Source organism: Primulina eburnea, chromosome 2 (assembly GCF_022965805.1).
Source record: "Primulina eburnea isolate SZY01 chromosome 2, ASM2296580v1, whole genome shotgun sequence".
NCBI lineage: Eukaryota > Viridiplantae > Streptophyta > Magnoliopsida > Lamiales > Gesneriaceae > Primulina > Primulina eburnea.
The window spans coordinates 42,679,117-42,697,847 of record NC_133102.1 but is presented as its reverse complement, the minus strand read 5'-3'; the positions used below and the strand labels follow the sequence as shown (position 1 = coordinate 42,697,847).

General features: G+C 35.8%; 4 protein-coding genes across 6 annotated transcripts; 2 read left to right on the top strand and 2 right to left on the bottom strand.

Annotated features, from left to right (window-relative positions):
• Window positions 1-307: 307 nt before the first annotated feature.
• On the top strand, window positions 308-5,846 carry LOC140823360 (serine carboxypeptidase-like 34). The gene is made up of 10 exons (XM_073184653.1): window positions 308-699; window positions 2,884-2,991; window positions 3,100-3,195; window positions 3,329-3,421; window positions 3,512-3,606; window positions 3,834-4,127; window positions 4,201-4,331; window positions 4,417-4,509; window positions 5,306-5,414; window positions 5,491-5,846. Exons 1-10 carry the CDS (start codon window positions 390-392, stop codon window positions 5,638-5,640), a joined length of 1,479 nt encoding a protein of 492 aa, XP_073040754.1. The 5' UTR covers window positions 308-389; the 3' UTR covers window positions 5,641-5,846.
• A 714-nt stretch (window positions 5,847-6,560) lies between these two features.
• Window positions 6,561-8,706, top strand: LOC140823357 (cytochrome P450 86B1-like). Its single transcript, XM_073184651.1, has 2 exons — window positions 6,561-7,998; window positions 8,087-8,706. The coding sequence occupies exons 1-2, from the start codon at window positions 6,772-6,774 to the stop codon at window positions 8,459-8,461; spliced, it is 1,602 nt and encodes a 533-aa protein (XP_073040752.1). The 5' UTR covers window positions 6,561-6,771; the 3' UTR covers window positions 8,462-8,706.
• Window positions 8,707-10,403: 1,697 nt separating this feature from the next.
• On the bottom strand, window positions 10,404-12,136 carry LOC140824740 (pentatricopeptide repeat-containing protein At5g08305-like). The gene has a single exon (XM_073186286.1). It carries the CDS (start codon window positions 12,072-12,074, stop codon window positions 10,488-10,490), a length of 1,587 nt encoding a protein of 528 aa, XP_073042387.1. The 5' UTR covers window positions 12,075-12,136; the 3' UTR covers window positions 10,404-10,487.
• An 812-nt stretch (window positions 12,137-12,948) lies between these two features.
• On the bottom strand, window positions 12,949-18,037 carry LOC140823355 (E3 ubiquitin ligase BIG BROTHER-related-like). Of its 3 annotated transcripts, none has more exons than XM_073184646.1 (7): window positions 17,758-18,037; window positions 17,009-17,390; window positions 16,879-16,916; window positions 13,741-13,782; window positions 13,539-13,660; window positions 13,282-13,390; window positions 12,949-13,191 (listed from the first exon to the last, which is right to left on the bottom strand). In XM_073184646.1, exons 1-7 carry the CDS (start codon window positions 17,938-17,940, stop codon window positions 13,138-13,140), a joined length of 930 nt encoding a protein of 309 aa, XP_073040747.1. In that variant the 5' UTR covers window positions 17,941-18,037; the 3' UTR covers window positions 12,949-13,137. The 3 variants fall into 3 exon arrangements, with proteins under 3 accessions (XP_073040747.1, XP_073040748.1, XP_073040749.1); XM_073184647.1 differs by having other exon boundaries at window positions 16,879-16,932; window positions 17,031-17,390; XM_073184648.1 differs by having other exon boundaries at window positions 17,036-17,390.
• Between the last annotated feature and the right edge of the window lie 694 nt (window positions 18,038-18,731).

Here is an 18,731-nt window from a genome sequence, read left to right as displayed (position 1 = left end):
TATAAATGAACACGTATGATGTATAGTAAAATATAGAATATTAATATGGTCTTTTATATATTATCAAATAAAACGTTTTTAAAAAAAATTAAATAAATAACTTATCTTGCCAAGTTATCTTTCTAATATTGCTTTCGAAAATTAATCAATTTGGTCGGAGAAATCAATATATTAATAATATTTTCTTTTTAAAAAAACTATTTTCTTGTAATATTTCTTGTAAATAATAAAGAAATAAAATTCGATTTACATCTATACCCCTCATATATCACCTACAATGATCGCTTCTCTCCGTGTATATATAGAAAGGATAATATGACTATTCCATTATTGATCCACAAAACCAAGATTTATCAGAAAATCCATTTTGAAAATAATCATAATCGAGCATGTACAGATATAGCAGCAGTAGGCATGGTAATTATGCTGTTAATGTGTTAATAATGGTGGTGCTGGGCTTGGGACTGGCGGCGGGAATTGAACTGACAGCTAGAACCACCACCACCGGAGACGGCGGAGGGGTGGCGGAACAAGAAGCCGACAGGGTGGTGGCGCTGCCGGGGCAGCCGGCAGTGAGTTTCAGGCAATATTCTGGGTATGTGAATGTGAACCAATCTCATGGCAGGGCATTGTTCTATTGGTTCTTTGAGGCCACAAAGCTTCCTCACAAGAAACCTCTGCTCTTGTGGCTCAATGGAGGTCAGTTTTTTTATCCACGTTGTAAATTATTATTATTATTATTATTATTATTATTATTATTATTATTATTATTATTATTATTATTTCCATCCATTTTAATTACTACAACCTTTTTTTTAGTAATTTATAATAATTAATTTTACAACAATTTTTTCCTTTATCATTTTTTTTTAAATAGACATTCTCCATTTTCAAACCTTACTTGTGATGCATGTCATAATCTTTTGGAAATATCTGAGTTTAGAGTATGTCTATTGTGAGACCTATCGATATTCATAATAAAAAGTAATAATCTTAGCATAAAAAGTAATAATTTTTCATGGATGACTTAAATAAGAGATCTGTCTCACAGAATACGACCTGTGAGATCGTCTCACACAAGTTTTTACCCTGAGTTCGATCTCATATAAAAACGGAACAAACACTCGTCTTCGTATAGTAATAAAATAAATAAATGGAGGTTTCGAAATTGATTTTAATGAATTGAAAATCTTATCATCACCAACTAATAATTATATGTTGGTAGTATAGCTGTTATTTCTGAATTCATTTATATTATATATATTATTTACCAATATATTCTATTTTTTGACCAACATTTATCATTCGTTGCCTGCTCGATTTTGGAAATCAAATTATGACGAAGCACGATGAATACTGAAAGAAGAAAAAATAAATAAAATAAAATTCATAATTAAATATTTAAATAACAAAAAACGAAATGTTATTTTACAGTCAAAAGCATAAAATTTCACTGTCTACCTTTGGGCCCTGCATTTATTTATTTTTTGGCTTGTATGAAAATATCTTCTTTTTCTATGGCGTCCATTGGACTAGAATAGTCAACGGTCCAAATACAAACAATTTTATCTATATGTTTTTACTATTTTTATTATTATATATATTTGTATTTTTTATCTTATATGTGTGTCTTTTTTATATTTTTTATTTTCAATATTATAAAATTTTAGTCTTAATTTATTATTTTCATTTTTCGAGATTTTAGTTCTTTTTCTTCTTATGTGTGCAGTTTTGGATCAGTAATAATAACTATAGCAAAAACTTGTGTAAGAAAGTCTCACAAATCGTATTTTGTGAGACAGATCTCTTATTATTTTTTTGCGATTTTAGTTCTTTTTCTTATGTGTGTAGTTTCTGATCAGTAATCTAATAAAAAAATTACTATATTTACATAAAATTGAAAAAAAATTATGGATTAAGACTAAAATTTAATACTGAGAAGCAACTATACAAGGACAAAAATCCAAGTTTCCCTTTTTTTTTTTTATCTTTCAATATTTATTTGGTAAATTATCGAAGGAAAAATGATTTTATGTTCAACGAATTTTTATTAAGATTGGTTTTATGTTCTTCTGCTAGTAAAAATTTTGAACATAATTTTTGTTATTCTCAGCCTTGATTGTTCTTCCGTTCTCGATCGCTTTTTTTTAAAGTACTTGCAAACACTGTGTTATTAACAAAATAACAAGATATAAGAGAAATAAACAAAGTAATATTGCAGCGGAATATCGTAAGTGATATCGACAATGAATAAGATGAACACCAATATTTATAGTAGTTCATCCCAAGATTGGACTACGTTCAATCTAAACCTCTCAGAGATTACTTTTTTATTAGTAACAAAGAAGACAAGAGAATTGAGAATACAAAGTATTTCACTCAGAATACTCTGATTTTAACACTCACTTTATCATCACTAATCATATTCCTTCAAATGATAAACACTCTTTAAGAAATTTCACGTTAAATCATTTGTCACGCTTCTACACTTGTGATTTTAGATTAGAGGATTTTGTCTTTTGGTGTGATTTTGAAATGAAGAATGGATGCGTATTTATAGGTGAAGTTTAAGGAAGAAAACAATAACTAAAACATCATTGCTTACATAATCAAACCAATCATTTTTTACTTACTCAAATCAAGTGTTAATTGTAATTTTGAATTCGAAAATGGTTGCTAGAATATTAGCTGCAATTACTACAAGACATATATGGTAGAATGATATATGATTCCATATGTATCTGAAAAAAACATCTCCGTCTGAATTTAAATGACCGCCGACCGGAGGTGGGTACGACTCCGAGTGCGCTCATCGATACCATCTGGTTCCCCTTGCCACAATTAATTTCTAGCCGATCGACCGTAGGGTTTGGCTGCATGCAGGTCCTGGATGTTCATCAATAGGCTATGGTGCATTGGAGGAGTTGGGGCCTTTCCTTTCACAGAAAGGTCAACCAGAGCTCAAGTTTAACAAAAACACATGGAATAAAGGTACTCCGATCCGATCCTTCACATGCATTTCTATGTTTAAAAACTATCGATAATATTGCAAAATTTTCATATATTATATAATTGGTGGGATCCTAATGTGAAATGCAGCTGCCAACTTATTGTTTGTCGAATCTCCTGTTGGCGTTGGATTCTCGTACACAAACACCTCCGCTGATATTAAACAGCTGGGTGACAATATCACAGGTCGTATATATATAAATCAATTGTTATTATTATATATATGTGTGTGCGCGCGCGCATGTACGTTCGTGTGTGGCTTCATTAACGATATATATGGTTTAACTAACCATGCATGAATAATTGTTGATGGATTCAGCCCTGGATTCATACATCTTCTTGGTCAATTGGTTCAGAAGATTCCCACAGTATAAAAATCAGGACTTTTACATTTCTGGGGAGAGCTATGCAGGTAAGTCGTCTATCAATCTTTATTATTTTTTTTATTTCTCTTCACTGGAGTAATTAATTAGTTGATTTATTATTTATTAATGTATTATAGGACACTATGTACCCCAGCTTGCAGAGTTTATCCTCGACAGGAATAGAAAATTGGGAAAGAGCGACGACTTATATATTAATCTCAAGGGAATTCTGGTATGCTATGATGGTGTATGAGATCCTTCGAATAATCGTGTCGTGTCGTTTGGATAGTTTATATTTCCTATAATTCTACGCAGTTAAATTGAAGTATCTCAATCTTGTAATTACAATCATCATGTTTATATGTAGATATATTTAGGGAAGATATATATACATGCAGAACAAATGGAACAATATGATGATGATAATAATAATAATAATAAAATTAGAATGATGTGCAGATAGGGAATGCTGTATTGGATGATGAAACAGACCAAAAGGGATTGGTAGACTATGCATGGCACCATGCTGTAATATCCGACAGTTTATACCATCGGATCAATGTCGAATGCAACTTTACTCGAAAGAATCAATCTGAAGGGTGCAACCACGCGGTGGATAAATACTTCGAGGTGTATAAAATCATAGACATGTACAGTTTATACACTCCAAACTGTGTTCACTCCAATACCAGTGCTGCTAGTAGATCACCAGCTATACCTTTTGGTCATCGCCTCTTATCAACCTTTAGCCATGTCGGTATCATGTACTACGCATTATATTTAAAATGATGTTTATCCTAAGTTTAATATTATGGGGGGGTTTCAGGGGAGGAGAGTATCTGCAGGTTATGATCCATGTGATTCAGATTACACTGAGACATATCTAAATAAGGCTGATGTTCAAAGAGCCCTTCATGCCAATGTCACAAAAATTTCCTATGCATGGACTCATTGTAGGTATGAACTCGTCCGTTATCAAAAATAGAATTTTCTTTTTTCACTTTGCTTTCGAGTTTGATTGAATGAATTTATGTTAATGCAGCGACACCATCACGTCCTGGGGCGATGCACCGTCGTCTATACTCCCAATCATTCGAAAATTGGCTGACGCTAGTCTACGAGTTTGGGTGTACAGGTATATGAATCCGCTTCGTCATCTCTTACCATATGATCAGTAGACTAGTGACAAATTAGTATATAGTAGATGCATTGAATGGAAAACTCAGTCTCTTGTTTCAACAGAAATGTCCAAAGATTTATCAGTAGTCAGCATTTTACAAGGAAGAGTAATTTCTTGATAATTATTGAAACAAAAGCTTTGAGTACATGCATGCGCTGAACGAAACTCATCGATTTTAATCGAGTTCACATGGCCAATATGAAATATCACAGAAGCCTGTTTCCAATGATTTCTTATTTATCACATGCCAAAGAACAAATTCTGTCGAGAGAATCCAATCCATAACAACCATTATTTGCTTCCGGCAAATACATGCCAGTCAATTGTTTGAGGCCACTCCCGATCAAGAACTTTGTCTTCAGTTAAGAATTGCTCGTTAATCAAACAAACTAGCGTAGCTAGTTGAAGGAGCAGGAAAGGGTAACAGCTCCATGCATCTAGCTTGTCCCAAAAAAACCATCTACAAGTTGCTGGAGAAGACACAAATTACTTCATGGTTAGGTTGGAAATGAAACGAAGCACACAATGGAAACACTAACAGGGAAAATAGTGCAAAAAGCAACAAAATGGTAAAAAGAAACAGGTATACAAGGTTCGATAGGAAAGTATCTTCCAGGAGAAGGATTTGTGTTTTTCGGATTCAAATCTCCCCCTCAATTTTTTTAAAAAGTCTCTAAAATTTGTTCTTGCACTCTTAAAATTTCTAATATATTTTTCCCTGGAGCTGATTGATAACTTGATTGGTAATCAGTGGAGATACTGATGGGAGGATTCCAGTGACATCAACAAGATACACTTTAAAGAAGTTGGGATTGGAAATCACTCGGGACTGGTCTCCTTGGTACACTGACAAGCACCAGGTATTTTTTAATATAAAATTATAATTTTCTGTTTCTAAAATAATAAATTTAATGATTTTAATATGCTATAATGTAGGTTGGAGGGTGGACTGTGGAGTACAAAGGGTTGATGTTTGTAACAGTAAGAGGAGCAGGGCACCAGGTCCCCTCCTTCAAGCCCAAGCAATCGCTTCAAATGCTCAAACATTTCTTGGCTGGCAAAGCACTCCCACCAGCACCATACTAATTTTAATCGATAATTTCATTGTATTCTATTCCAATATACATTATAAGCAGCTTGAAAATAATATGCTAGCTAATCCGGAAAAGATTCAAGGCATGAGTCGACGGTGGATCGTCGATCGAAAGTCGGAGACGGGGTTTACTTGATAATGAAGCTTTGTGTGTGAAACATTAATTCAAAGAAAAAATTATACATAAAATTTCAATTTATTTTCGCGAGAAGAATGATTATGGGGCCGACCTATAATCTATCTAGTAGGACGTAGTTTGTGTTTGAGACCTTATTTTATCAACCTCATGCTGGAAATCTGTTTTTTCGTGTCCAAAACGCAGCGAAAGTTTTAAAACTTTAATTTGACAATCAAATATCATTTTTGAACGCTCCTATCAGTTTGAGCAATAATAATAATTTATATGGAGTTTATGAATATACCTAGAGTGAATAAATCATTGGCACATACTATTCCAAGGTTAGCAGAGATAACTCTTATAGTATTCTCTACGAACGCTCTTATAATCATTTATTTTAAATTATATTAAAATAAAGATTGTTTATTACAATAGAGTCAATAAATTCATTAGCCAACAATTGACTGACAGGACATCTACTCTAACAATCTCGCCTCCCAAACTAACAGAAACAAGGAGAATGATTGCGCAACAAGCAACTGAATGGGACTAACAAATTGTGTGCTTGTGTTAAGGTTAAATCAACATCGGACTGGAATTCTTTATTTGTAGCTAAACCATCTCAAGGAAACGTGTTATAATTTCTCGTTGTCATAATCTTAGGCCACCAACTCCCTCATCTTCCCCCTAAAATTAGTCAAACCAAATACTATCTGCCAATAAACTATTAATTAACTTGCATTAATTCCATACTCAATCGATTAATTAAAGGAATGTAATTCATAAAATTTTCCACAATCTTCCATAAACTATGTGCCAAGAATTAAGGGCCAATCCAAATTCTTCTTCTTGACGCATACTTGAGCATAGAATATATACATTACAAAGTTGGCTGCATTTTCAGCTCACCAAATCAAACTCATGCAAGCCCTTATTAACACACATGACATGCATGACTCACTCACTATTCTGCCACCATAATTCCATTTCTTGAATTCATACCAAAATGATGAATACTTCTGCTAATGTTAGTTGTCATTCTGTGTCTAATTATGAAGCGAATTATCATGCTTTATTCTGGTTCTTTTCTGATATTCAAATGGTTGAGATTTTCTTGGCTTTTCTTGTGTTTCTAACAATACACTGCTTGAGGAAGAAGAGGCGTCAAGGCCTCCCCAATTGGCCTTTCGTAGGGATGCTGCCTTCTCTTATCGCCGGTGTCCGTGGAAACATGTATGAGTGGATTTCTGGGATATTGGATACCCAAAATGGGACCTTTACCTTTAAAGGCCCCTGGTTTACCAATCTCAATTGTGTCGTTACCTCGGATCCTCGGAACGTGGAGTATCTCCTCAAGACGAATTTCACGAATTTTCCTAAAGGAGGCTACTTTAGGAACACGGTGAGGGACTTGCTAGGCGACGGCATATTCAACGCGGATGATGTTGTTTGGCAGAGGCAGAGGAAGACCGCGAGTCTTGAGTTTCATTCTGCAAAGTTCAGGAGGATGACTACTGATTCCCTGATCGAATTGGTGCACGACAGATTGATCCCCGTTTTAGATGATTCTTTGAAGCGAAACTCCTGGATTGACTTACAAGATGTACTACTCAGGCTGACGTTTGACAACGTGTGTATGATCGCTTTTGGGGTGGATCCAGGGTGCTTACGCCTCGGCCTGCCCGATATCCCATTTGCTCGAGCATTCGAGGCCGCGACAGAAGCTACCGTGTTAAGATTTATGACGCCTACTTTTGTATGGAAGGCGATGAGGTTTCTTGAGCTTGGAAGTGAAGGGACATTGATGGAGTCGATAAAAGGAGTGGACGATTTCGCCGAGGAGGTGATCCGAGGCAGGAGACAAGAACTTGACAAGAACGACGACGACGGGCAAAGATCGGATCTGCTGACGGTGTTCATGGGGCTGAAAGATGAAGATGGCAGGCCATATTCTGATAGATTCTTGAGGGACATTTGTGTGAACTTCATACTGGCGGGAAGGGACACGTCGTCTGTTGCACTGAGCTGGTTTTTCTGGCTTTTGGATGGGCATAGGGAGGTGGAGCATAGGATAATGGAGGAGATTAGTGGGATTTTGAGCAAAAGAGAGGGGCTGAGTTGCAGCGGAGATGTTGTGTTCAGCGCGGAAGAGGTGAAGAAGATGGAGTATTTGCAGGCGGCTCTGTCGGAAGCTCTCAGGTTGTACCCATCAGTCCCAGTCGACCACAAGGAGGTAATTAATCAACTTGGAATCTATTATATCCAAATTACGTCGAGAAAATTTGAAGATTAATATGATTGTTTATGTTCAATAAAAATAGGTGGTGGAAGATGACAAATTCCCGGATGGAACCGTACTCAAGAAGGGAACAAAAGTAGTGTATGCGATATATGCAATGGGTCGAATGGAAAGCGTATGGGGCAAAGATTGCAAAGAGTTCAAACCAGAGAGATGGCTGAGAAACGGACGATACATGAGCGAATCGGCCTACAAGTTCACGGCATTCAACGGTGGCCCTCGACTCTGTTTAGGCAAAGATTTTGCTTATTATCAGATGAGGTTCGTGGCGGCCTCTATCTTGTACCGGTATCGGATGACCGTCGTCGAAGATCATCCCGTGGAGCCGAAACTGGCACTGACCATGTACATGAAATATGGACTAAAGATGGAGCTTTCCACGAGAGATAGAAGCTAAACAAGTGTCATCAATCTTCGGGTGTGGTAACTTTCTATGATATGGTTTTGTTGTATTGTGTGTTAATATATTATATTATGTTCTTCATGTCGACCTTATCTAAATTATTTTCAATTAATGATTTTTTAAATTTAAAATTATAGACAAAAATATGCACATTTGTTGTTGATGATTGTAAACTTACTCCGGAAATTATCCAAATAATTTAGTTGAGTCCGATATATAAAACATTTATGTTGTATGTGTCCTACTCTTGGTTATATCCCGCCCACATTTCTGATTATAGCTAATAGGAGAATCTACATCCCCGACTCTATGGGGATTAAATCATTTTTCAAGTCATCATCATGTTTCGAATACTCATTAAATTAATCAATGGTTTACTATTATTAATTATTAGAACGGGTACGAAGACGATGATAACATCTTCATTCCTATTTCATACCCGCTCCGATTTGTTAAAGAGATTTAAAAAAATCATCGAACTTATATCCGATAACACTCTCATGGTCTTTTCATGCGGGGATCCGAACCGGTTGGAAAATTGTGCTCCCTATTTTAGAGAATGGGAATATATGATGTACGATCATTTTGATTTAGACATTCGGTGACTTATTTTTTCTTTCTACTTTTTAGACTCTAGGAGGAAGCTGTCTTACATCCCAAGGCATTAAAATAAAGAGTGAGTCTCATATGAGACCGTCTCACGGGTCATAATCTGTGAGACGGGTCAACCCTACTCATTTTCACAATAAAAAATAGTACTTTTAGCATAAAAAGTAATACTTTTTCATGGATGATCAAAATAAGAGATATGTCTCACAAATATGACCCGTGAGACCGTCTCACACAAGTTTTTGCCTAAAAGAAAATAATTGCATGGTATTCTGAGCAAAGTAAATTTGTTTTTATAGATATTAGATAACAAAGTATCCTTTAAAAAACTAATTTTCTATTGAACATTTTTTCTTTACCTCTCATTACCAAAGTTGAATGAATTTCTAGCCTTTCGGGATGTGCACTCAATTCATAAGCAAGTTTTTTCTGACACGTTTTCATGAATCTATATTCGTGAGATGAGTTGATGTTGTCCATAATTACAATGAAAATTAATAATTTTAACATAAAAATAATATTTTTTTCACTGAGTCACGTCGAAGACATGTCTCACAAAATTGACTATTCAAAGTAGATTTCGTGAAAATTTTAATTTTGTGTACATTAAGTATGAAATAGATTTCTTGAAATTTTGAATGCCCCTTGTCATGGGCATTCAAAAATGCTTTGTCATATCATGTATGATTTATTATTGGTATATCAAATGATAGAATAGACAAATATTGAAATTAATTGGAATACTTAATCCATAAAAAGGACATCAATCAAATTCGTTATCAAGATAATTTAGTTAAGTACAATATATTTAATGGCGTTTGACCGAGCTTCTAGATTATTTAAAATATATTATTAAATGTATATAAAGTGTTAAAAAAAATTTAAAAAAAATCCATCAAAATTTATAAGATTTTTGAAGAAATAACAAATTACTTTGCTTTGGTATTTTATTTTTAAAAATATATATTAGTAAATATTCAAACGATTCTTATCAGAAAAAAAAAATAATATATTATTATTATTAGAATGTGGAAAAAGCTATCCGCTGCCGGGACTCGAACCCGGGGCACAGCAGCTGTGCCGATTTTCTATAAGAAATTGACGATTTGCTACAGCGGAATTAGTTGTCACATTGTGGATTCAAATTTAATATATATATTATTAACTGAAACCTGAATATCATGATCTCAAATTCTAAATTATGGTAATGTTTACCCGACAATTAAATCGAGTTTATCAGGTTGTTTTTAAACTCTAGGAGGAAGGCATTCTATGATCCCAAACACGGAAATGAAAATAAAATAATTGTAAGGACTTTAAATAAGAGATTAAATTTTTAGGATTTATATAAATAACGAAGTTAACTTTCAACATAACATTTCTTCTTTACAACATCACCTATACCACACATTCAATAAAAATGAATTTCTAGCCTCCCTGGATGTGCATTTAATTTCATTTGTTCCACAAGTACACCTAAAATAAAGTAGATTTCTTGAAATCTTGAATGCGCCTTATCGTGAGCAATGAACCTGTGAAGTTTTCCAAGAACCTCCACAAAACTACATCCAGCAAACTTCTTCACACCTCTTGACTCCATCTCTTCTCTAGTTCTTCTTGCTTCATCCCACCATTTTATAACCGCGTATACATTAGATAGCCCGATGTATCTCCCATCGTGATCGCCCTCCAGCTCAATCAGCTTTCTTCCCACTGCTTCTGCAACTTCAAATTTTCTATAGTTTATACAACCGTTTAATAACGCTCCCAACATCGAAGTTGTGGGTTCTATTGGCATCTGAGATACCAACGAGTATGCCTCGTCAACATGACCTGCACGAGCTAGAACATCCACCACGCAAGCATAATGCTCAGCCTTCGGCGCCATACCATTCTTAGCAATGATGTCCAGATATTCCCGTGCCTCCTTCACTAATCCTCCATGGGCACAGGCATTCAGCAGGCACAAGTATGTGATCTCATCAGATTTTATTCCCAATTCTCGCATTTCATTGTAAAGGTCCAATGCTTCCACAGCATAGCCATGCGTTGCGAGCCCTCCGATCATCGCATTCCATAGCAAAACATCCGTGTATCTTGCTGAAACCTCACGAAATACAACCAGTGCCTCCTCAATTGCACCACATTTAGCATACATATCTACAAGGGACGTCCTTAAGACGAGAGTTATCGGGAGCTTATTCTCTACTATGTATCGGTGCATCGTCCTGCCTTGTTGAAGTGCACCCAAGTGAGAACAAGCACATAAAACACTAACCATAGTCACCTCATTTGCTTTTGGTTTTCCATTCGCTCTCATTGTCTCGAAAACCGACAAGGCCTCTCTGTGATTCCCATCCTTGACATAGCCATCAATCAAAGAGCTCCACGACACCACATTCCTCTCAGGCATCATGTCAAACACTTCCCTCATCGAAACAACATCTCCACACTTGGCAAACGCATCCAGAATCGTGTTCCAAGACACCAAGTTCCTGGCCAACATTTCACCGAACACTTTCTGTGCATTTTCTATTTCACCGCATGTACCATACATATGGATCAAAGAATTTGATACAAACAAGTCAGATGCAAAGCCATTCCTCGACGCATGCGCATGAATACACCCGCCAAGTACAGGGTTCGAAAGGCGTGCCGAAGCCTTGACAAGAAAAGGGTAGGTTAGATGGTTGGCGGCAACACCATGAAGCAACAGTTGGACAAACGTGAGGATGGATCTGTGTGGCGTTTTACTATTTGAAAATGCCCTTATGAGAGCATTGTAATGAAAGATCATGGGATTGGGGAGCTGAAGAAAATATCGATAAGCATAGTCGATGTCGAGAGAATTAGCGGCCAAAGACAGAATTTTTCCCGTAAATGGATGGATGTTGGATAGGCCAGAAGATGTCAGAAGGGCCTGGATTTGCTTCAACTGAGACGAACTGCTGCACTTGTCAAGCAAATTTAAGAAAACAGAAGATGATACATCAACCATTCTTGTTCAACGATATTCACCATTGTTTGAAATATATCTGTAATGAATTTATGAAGTATATATTCAAGCATGGAGCCAAATATATGGCTTTGGAAGGGATTGAATTTTAAATTCTAAAATCTTTTAATATTTTAATTTGATCTGTTCGAGATAATATCATATTATTTTAAAATTATATAAAATATACATATAAACTTTTTTAAAAAAAAAATTGGGCTACCCTGACTTTAGCATGTGACTCCGTCCCTGTTCAAGACACTGTTTGACACCGTAACTTTGTTCGAACAAGGTTGATCCGGACCGCCCGCCAAATAGACTCACCTCTAATCAAGAAAATTCTAGCCATTAGGGACGAGTTGCTGCGGCTCTTAGACTCTGGCTATAAATTTGTTAACGACATGGTTCTCCTCTGCCCCTCTGAGCTCGGATCGGGTTTATCTTTTCCGTCGATCATGTACTGCATGGATGCCTATTGTTTGGAATTCATGTATACTTACAAGCATTCATGATTCATCCATTCTTTCAACGTTCTTTCAGTGGCAACATATGGAAAAAAGACCTACAATGGCTTCAAATGACATTCTCAATTACAACTCTTAGAAGCAAGTGCATTGAAATTATTTAAACGAGGTAATTCTACAATTGTCAAAGCTTGGAACCTCGTATATTTTTTTACTCACACATGATACGATTTCTTTAGCTAGCTTTACTTTTGGTTGTATTGAACGATGTACATGTCCCACTTTTCGGTTTTGTAAACATTGCAAGTCTGCAACTCCTCGGGTATCCCCGTGTGCTTTTGCAAATGGTTCGATTAATATACCATTCATCAACTGATCAAAAAATAATAACAATTGCCAGCAACACAAATATATTAACAGAGAAATAACACTTGTATTTCCGGAGAGTCTCGGGACTATATATTTGCTAAGCGAAAATACATTAGCAAAGCAAGCCCCGATATAATAAGTGACTACTATTGTACATTTAGGCAAAACAAAAAATGAAAACATGAATGGTGTCGATACGATAGCATTCAATAGGCAAAACATGGCCACATGCTTTAGCTTCTCCCAGATGGAGAAGCGGAGACTTCAGTACTGCACACAGGACAAACCTACACAAACCCATAATACACCCATTATTTCTCTAGGCATCCCATTCTCAATCTATTGCAATTACTCAAGCGCGATGAAAATATTTGTACCTTATTTATTTTTAGCCAATTGTTAATACATTCTGTATGGTAAGAGTGTTTGCAAGAAAGAACAGTCAATGTTTCACCATCCTCGTAGTCCAACCTACATATAACACAGCTAAGGGAAAGGATATATAGTTGTCAGTTTATCACCTTCATACAACAACCGAATAATAATTTATTTATACTTTGTTTTCTTTGGTTTTTTTGGAGGGTTGGGAGGAGAAAACAAGAATTTACACCAAAGCAAGAACATATTTACTTACGAATCACTGATTCCTGCTTCATCGCCCTGAGATTTATAATTGACAGAAGGTAAGGATGCAATTGTATCAACAGAAAGCCCCCTACTTTCTGTTCCAACGACTTCACCAAGTGCAAGTAACTCCTGTACCATAAAGTAACTTGTGAATTTAAAGTAAAACTATTCAGAGAAGAACCAGAACCCAAGTTTGCAACCAGAGTTACCTCATATGACAGCTCATCTGGATCCACCTCACCCCATGCATCCTAAAAAATCATCAGCAATGTCAAGTACTACACCAAAATATATTGACAAGTCTCAGTTGACTGTTGCTACAATGCAAATGAAATGAATAACGAGAAAATCACAAGCCAGTGCACAAAGTAAATAAACAACCCACAAAAAAAGAAAAAAAAAATGTTATTATACTAGTTCCAAACTGCACATGACAAATTGTTGATACAGGTAAAGCAAAGGTATCCAAAAAAAAAAAGCATTCATGCCCATGTTTAACCTAATTTAAAGTGAAAAGGAAATCATTTGGTCGCAACTGCAGGACATGCAATCTTTCATGATCAACAAAATCTGGGAGGAGGCCTCTGAGTTCTCTATGGGTAAGTGGGAAATGTGATGGAAAATTGGTAATTTAGCCAATTCTTCCCAACCAATTTAATCTCAACTGATAGCAGTTGGATATGAAACGGACAAGTCACCACATTCCCAAATTGGACAAGTACACTAAAAAAAAGTTAAAATCGTAATTAATTAGTTGAATTTCCAGGTTTCCTAGTATCAAGAAGGCATTTTTGTCCTTAAAAAGTTAAGGTATAAAAATACAAAAATAGCACTTTCATTTTTTATCTATGACGACTTGATGTTTTAGAAATCTTCTGGCCCATTTTTTAACATGTCTTTTAAATGTGTTGGAGTTATCCATGGCCAAAATATTATCATAAAAGGAGAGATCATTTTCCTTCTTCATGACCAAACTAGGGGTCTAAAAATGAAAGAGAGCATTCAAACAACTTAATAAGAATAATGAGAGAACAACGTTAGGGGAATGTTTGAACTCATTTTCTGGCCCTTTTTTCCATTTCCAGATAATAAACCGAACATTACATTCTGAGGCGCAAGGCGCAAGGCGAGGCGCGCGCCTTACCGAAGCAAGGCGCACGTTTTTAATTTTTTTAAAAAAATATATTTATCTTAGAATAATATATTAAAATATGAAATAATTAAGTCACAATGTCACACAAAACAACAAATAATTAATAAGTTCATAATAATAAGTAACACGATTAAAAATTTTCAATCATCCAAATCAAGTTCATCTTCTTCCATCGAATTATCAGAGTCCCTAGAACTTTCGGACTTGTATTCTTCTTGATCTTCACCACTTTCTTGATCGACATCAATTGATTCTTCCTCTTCATCCAAAAGATGTGAAATTGGCCTTTTTCTGGTTGTTTTGGATGTAGACGCCCTTACCTCGTTTGAAGAAGACGAAGCACGAGATCTAAAACCATAAATCGGTTCACCAACCCCAGACGCTCGGGGTTGGTAACCGATTTAGTTACCTTTTCAAGGCTTCACGTGAAATAAGTAAATAAAAAAAAATCATTGAAATAAAATATTAAAAGATAATAAGATATTAAAGACAGTGGCATCCCGAGAACCCTTATAAGGCGAGCCCAGGCGCTCGCCTGGGCTCGCCTTTGTAAATCGTTGCGCCTGGGACAGCCCCAGGCGCAGCACTCACGCCTGGTAGCGCCTCTCGCCTTGAGGCGAGAGGCGCTCGCCTTTGACAACTATGAAACGTAGTATACACACTTATATGCTGCATATTTATCTGTTGCATGACACATGTTTTACTGCTTTGGCATATTATGCATGACATATCATGTTGAGCCTGATATCTTTTGAGATATACCTCGTTTGTTAAGGCCGCTCAGTCCTATTCTGTATTGTGGACGATGGGGCATCGAGAGCTACAGTGTCCGACGGGACCCGCGGGCTCTGATGACCTGGACATTGCATGTTCACGTCTTGATGATGAGTGTGGGAGCCAAAACATGTCTAAGGCAGATCAGAGACTACACACTCAGGCGCCTCTAGACTGAGCATGAAATTCTTGACTTGATCCTTGGTATCCGAGCATATTGCATTTTGCATGCATCATATCAGTTTGTATACTCGTACATTCTCGTATTGGGCGATTGTCCCTCACGTCCTTGTTTTCATCTTGGGCACCCCATTCCACGGGGCAGGTCTTAGGTTGGACGGTTCGGACGACCAGGGCAGTGGCTAGAGCAGTTGGGTTTTCGGTGGTGATCCAGTGGAGGTTTTCTGTGATTTATCGTTTTCACGTTCAGAATCATGTATTTGTTATGGTTGTATTAATGTTTAAGACTGTTGTTATTGTTTTGTTTTCATTTGAGTTGTAAGATTATTAAGTATTTGGTTTCCGCTGTTTAATTGTTGTTATTAAGTTTAATGTTGCATGTTTATTAGTCTGTTTAGTAGTGGCTCGGGTAAGGACGCTACATCAAATGTTCTGGAAAGAAAATGTGTTCTTTAAAATTTTGAACCACCAATAGAGGCAATGTACCATTAAGAACTAAGCTACACACTTTTTTTGTGGTTTAACTTCAACTTCATTTCAGAATTACAAAAATGCAGCAAGGTTGCATACCAAAACGGATGAAAGATAAGTAGACATATTCAGTAAAACTTGCACATAGAATATTCACATAAAACTAGTGGACCTTTGAGATATGCAAGTGACAAAAAATCAGAAAGAAGGCACAAGATATTGCAACTTTTATGGCATGGTCTGATCACTTTTTAGATATTCTACAAATAACGAACCTAGAGAGCTAACAAAAACTTTCCAATGATTTCCATAATCTTTTCAGTCACACAAATAAATAACACCAAGCTTGATGAATAGCATTTTCCCCTTATTAACCTCTCCACTCCTCTCCTCTCCTCTCCTCTCCCACAACATAAGTTTCTTGTCATCTTATTACAGACTCAAGCATTACTGATATCCTTCTTGAAATGAAGCTCATTAGCTCAAATCAAGGGAAGATAAGAATCAAGAAGTGTTAAAGAAATGTTTTTTTATTGAAACTTGAAAGAAGAAGTTTACAAAATATATGACATGGTTGTGAAAAAATCTATCAGAGTTCAATATTCGAAGAAACAACATTTATTTATGTCAAAAGATTTAAGCTATCCAAACCATATAAAGCTGACTTAGAAGGGTTCCTCGATCTACTGAATGAAAGATTGATAGCAAGTGTAAAATAACTTTTGCTGACGAAAAGGTAAATGAGACAGCCATGTGTTCATCGGGGTACCTGAGAATTATCACCATAATCCTCGTCGTCGTCGTCACCTTCCCCAATGATCAATATTAAGTAGTTAGAATGGAGTAAATCAACCAAAGTTCACTCAAAGAAACAGATGGGTAATAAAAGAGGAAGTAACCAAAAGATGGCCAATTTATACACTGACTGTCATTTATTCCGGCTAAAGCCAACAGTCTAGCTGCCATTGCCCGTTCTTCAGCATCTTGTAAAGCTCTTGCAAAGGCTTCATCACTAGAAAAAACAGAAGGATCCAACTCAGCATTTCGGCTCTCATTTTCTACTCCTTCATCATGATCATACATATCAAACACATCTTCAGCATCATCATTCAGCTCATCATCCAGCTCTACATCAGTAAGATTATTATCCTCTTCACTGGCATCATCATAATCATCATGGTCAATATCATCATCGTCTTCAATCCCAAAACTCCCAGTTTCCCAACTTCCATAATCACTGACATCACCACCATCAATCCTCAACATCATATATGCCCTTTCCTATTACATGAAACAGAAATTATGCTATTTTCCAAAAACAGATAAGAAAAGGTACAAATTAGCATCCATGATAAACCTTTATGACCGCTCGGATACATTTCAAATAAAACCAGGAAACCCTAAATGACAATCGATGTTTTTTTAACAAAAAGACAATACAGTAACAGAATAGAACCGTGCCATCACATTGAGTTAAATTCAAAACTTTTTACAAAGCTTTCTGGAGGCAAATTCCGGATTTACACAAATAAGTAAGCGTCGGAAGCAACAAATTCTCACCCTTAAATAAATAAGAAATAAGGAAAAAATCATTTGATATTCAGAAACAAATTATTCACAGTAAAAAAACACAGAAGAAAAGAAAAACCTGTTCTTGGAGGGTGCGGGCGAGGGCAAGATCGGAATCGACTTGACTGAGGTCCGTAAACGGCGTTCTCCGACGCTGATTTTCGCCGTCATTTCCGTTGGACGGTGGATTATCAACAATGTCGTTAGGGTCCCGTTCTGCCCCCTCCGCGTCCGCGGCGGTCGCGTCATTCGTGTTCGCCATTCTCAGAGATTTGAATTCGCAAGAAGCGATATACAAAGGTGAAATTGGAAGTAAAATTTACTTGGACTGATTCCTTTTCCCATACGTAGATACTGCTCATGCGTATTCTCTTACACGTTTTTATATATCGATTATATTACTTTTAATTTAATCAAATAAATTTAGCACTAATTTTGTGCATAGTAAATATTAGGGGGAAAAAAAATTGGTTACTTTTATGTTAAAAAATTTAAGTTACAAACTTAATGTAAGTTTCATGTATTTCAATATTATTTTTGATACAGCAAATATTAGGGAAAATTAATTTTTTTGTCAGTATTTTTGTTTTTTTACGATTTTAATAATTTATATTATCAAATTTCAATATGAGTATGCTATCTTTATTTTTTTGACAATTTTAGTTTTTTCCGATGTGGCACCGTTGTGACACCAACTGAACACACTGATGTGTGTAGTGTCATGTGAGCATTCTCGATTAAAAAGTATTAAAATTATCAAAAATCAAAAGAAAAATAACCAAAACTTTCGACAATATAGATTATCACAATCGACAAAATTATAGAATCAAAAATGCAGTTTTACCTAAAAATTTAATGTTGAATATATGTTTTTTTTTTTGGGAAAAATACAATTATTGTCTTATATATTAGTTACTGCGCAATTTTGGTCTTTTATGTTGTTCGATTTTCAATTTTAGTAACGTGTCTTCATTTTTTTTGTCAATTTGAGTATATTTTTTCCAAAGGCATGGATGTGATTTTTACACATCAACGTCATGTCACAACTATTTA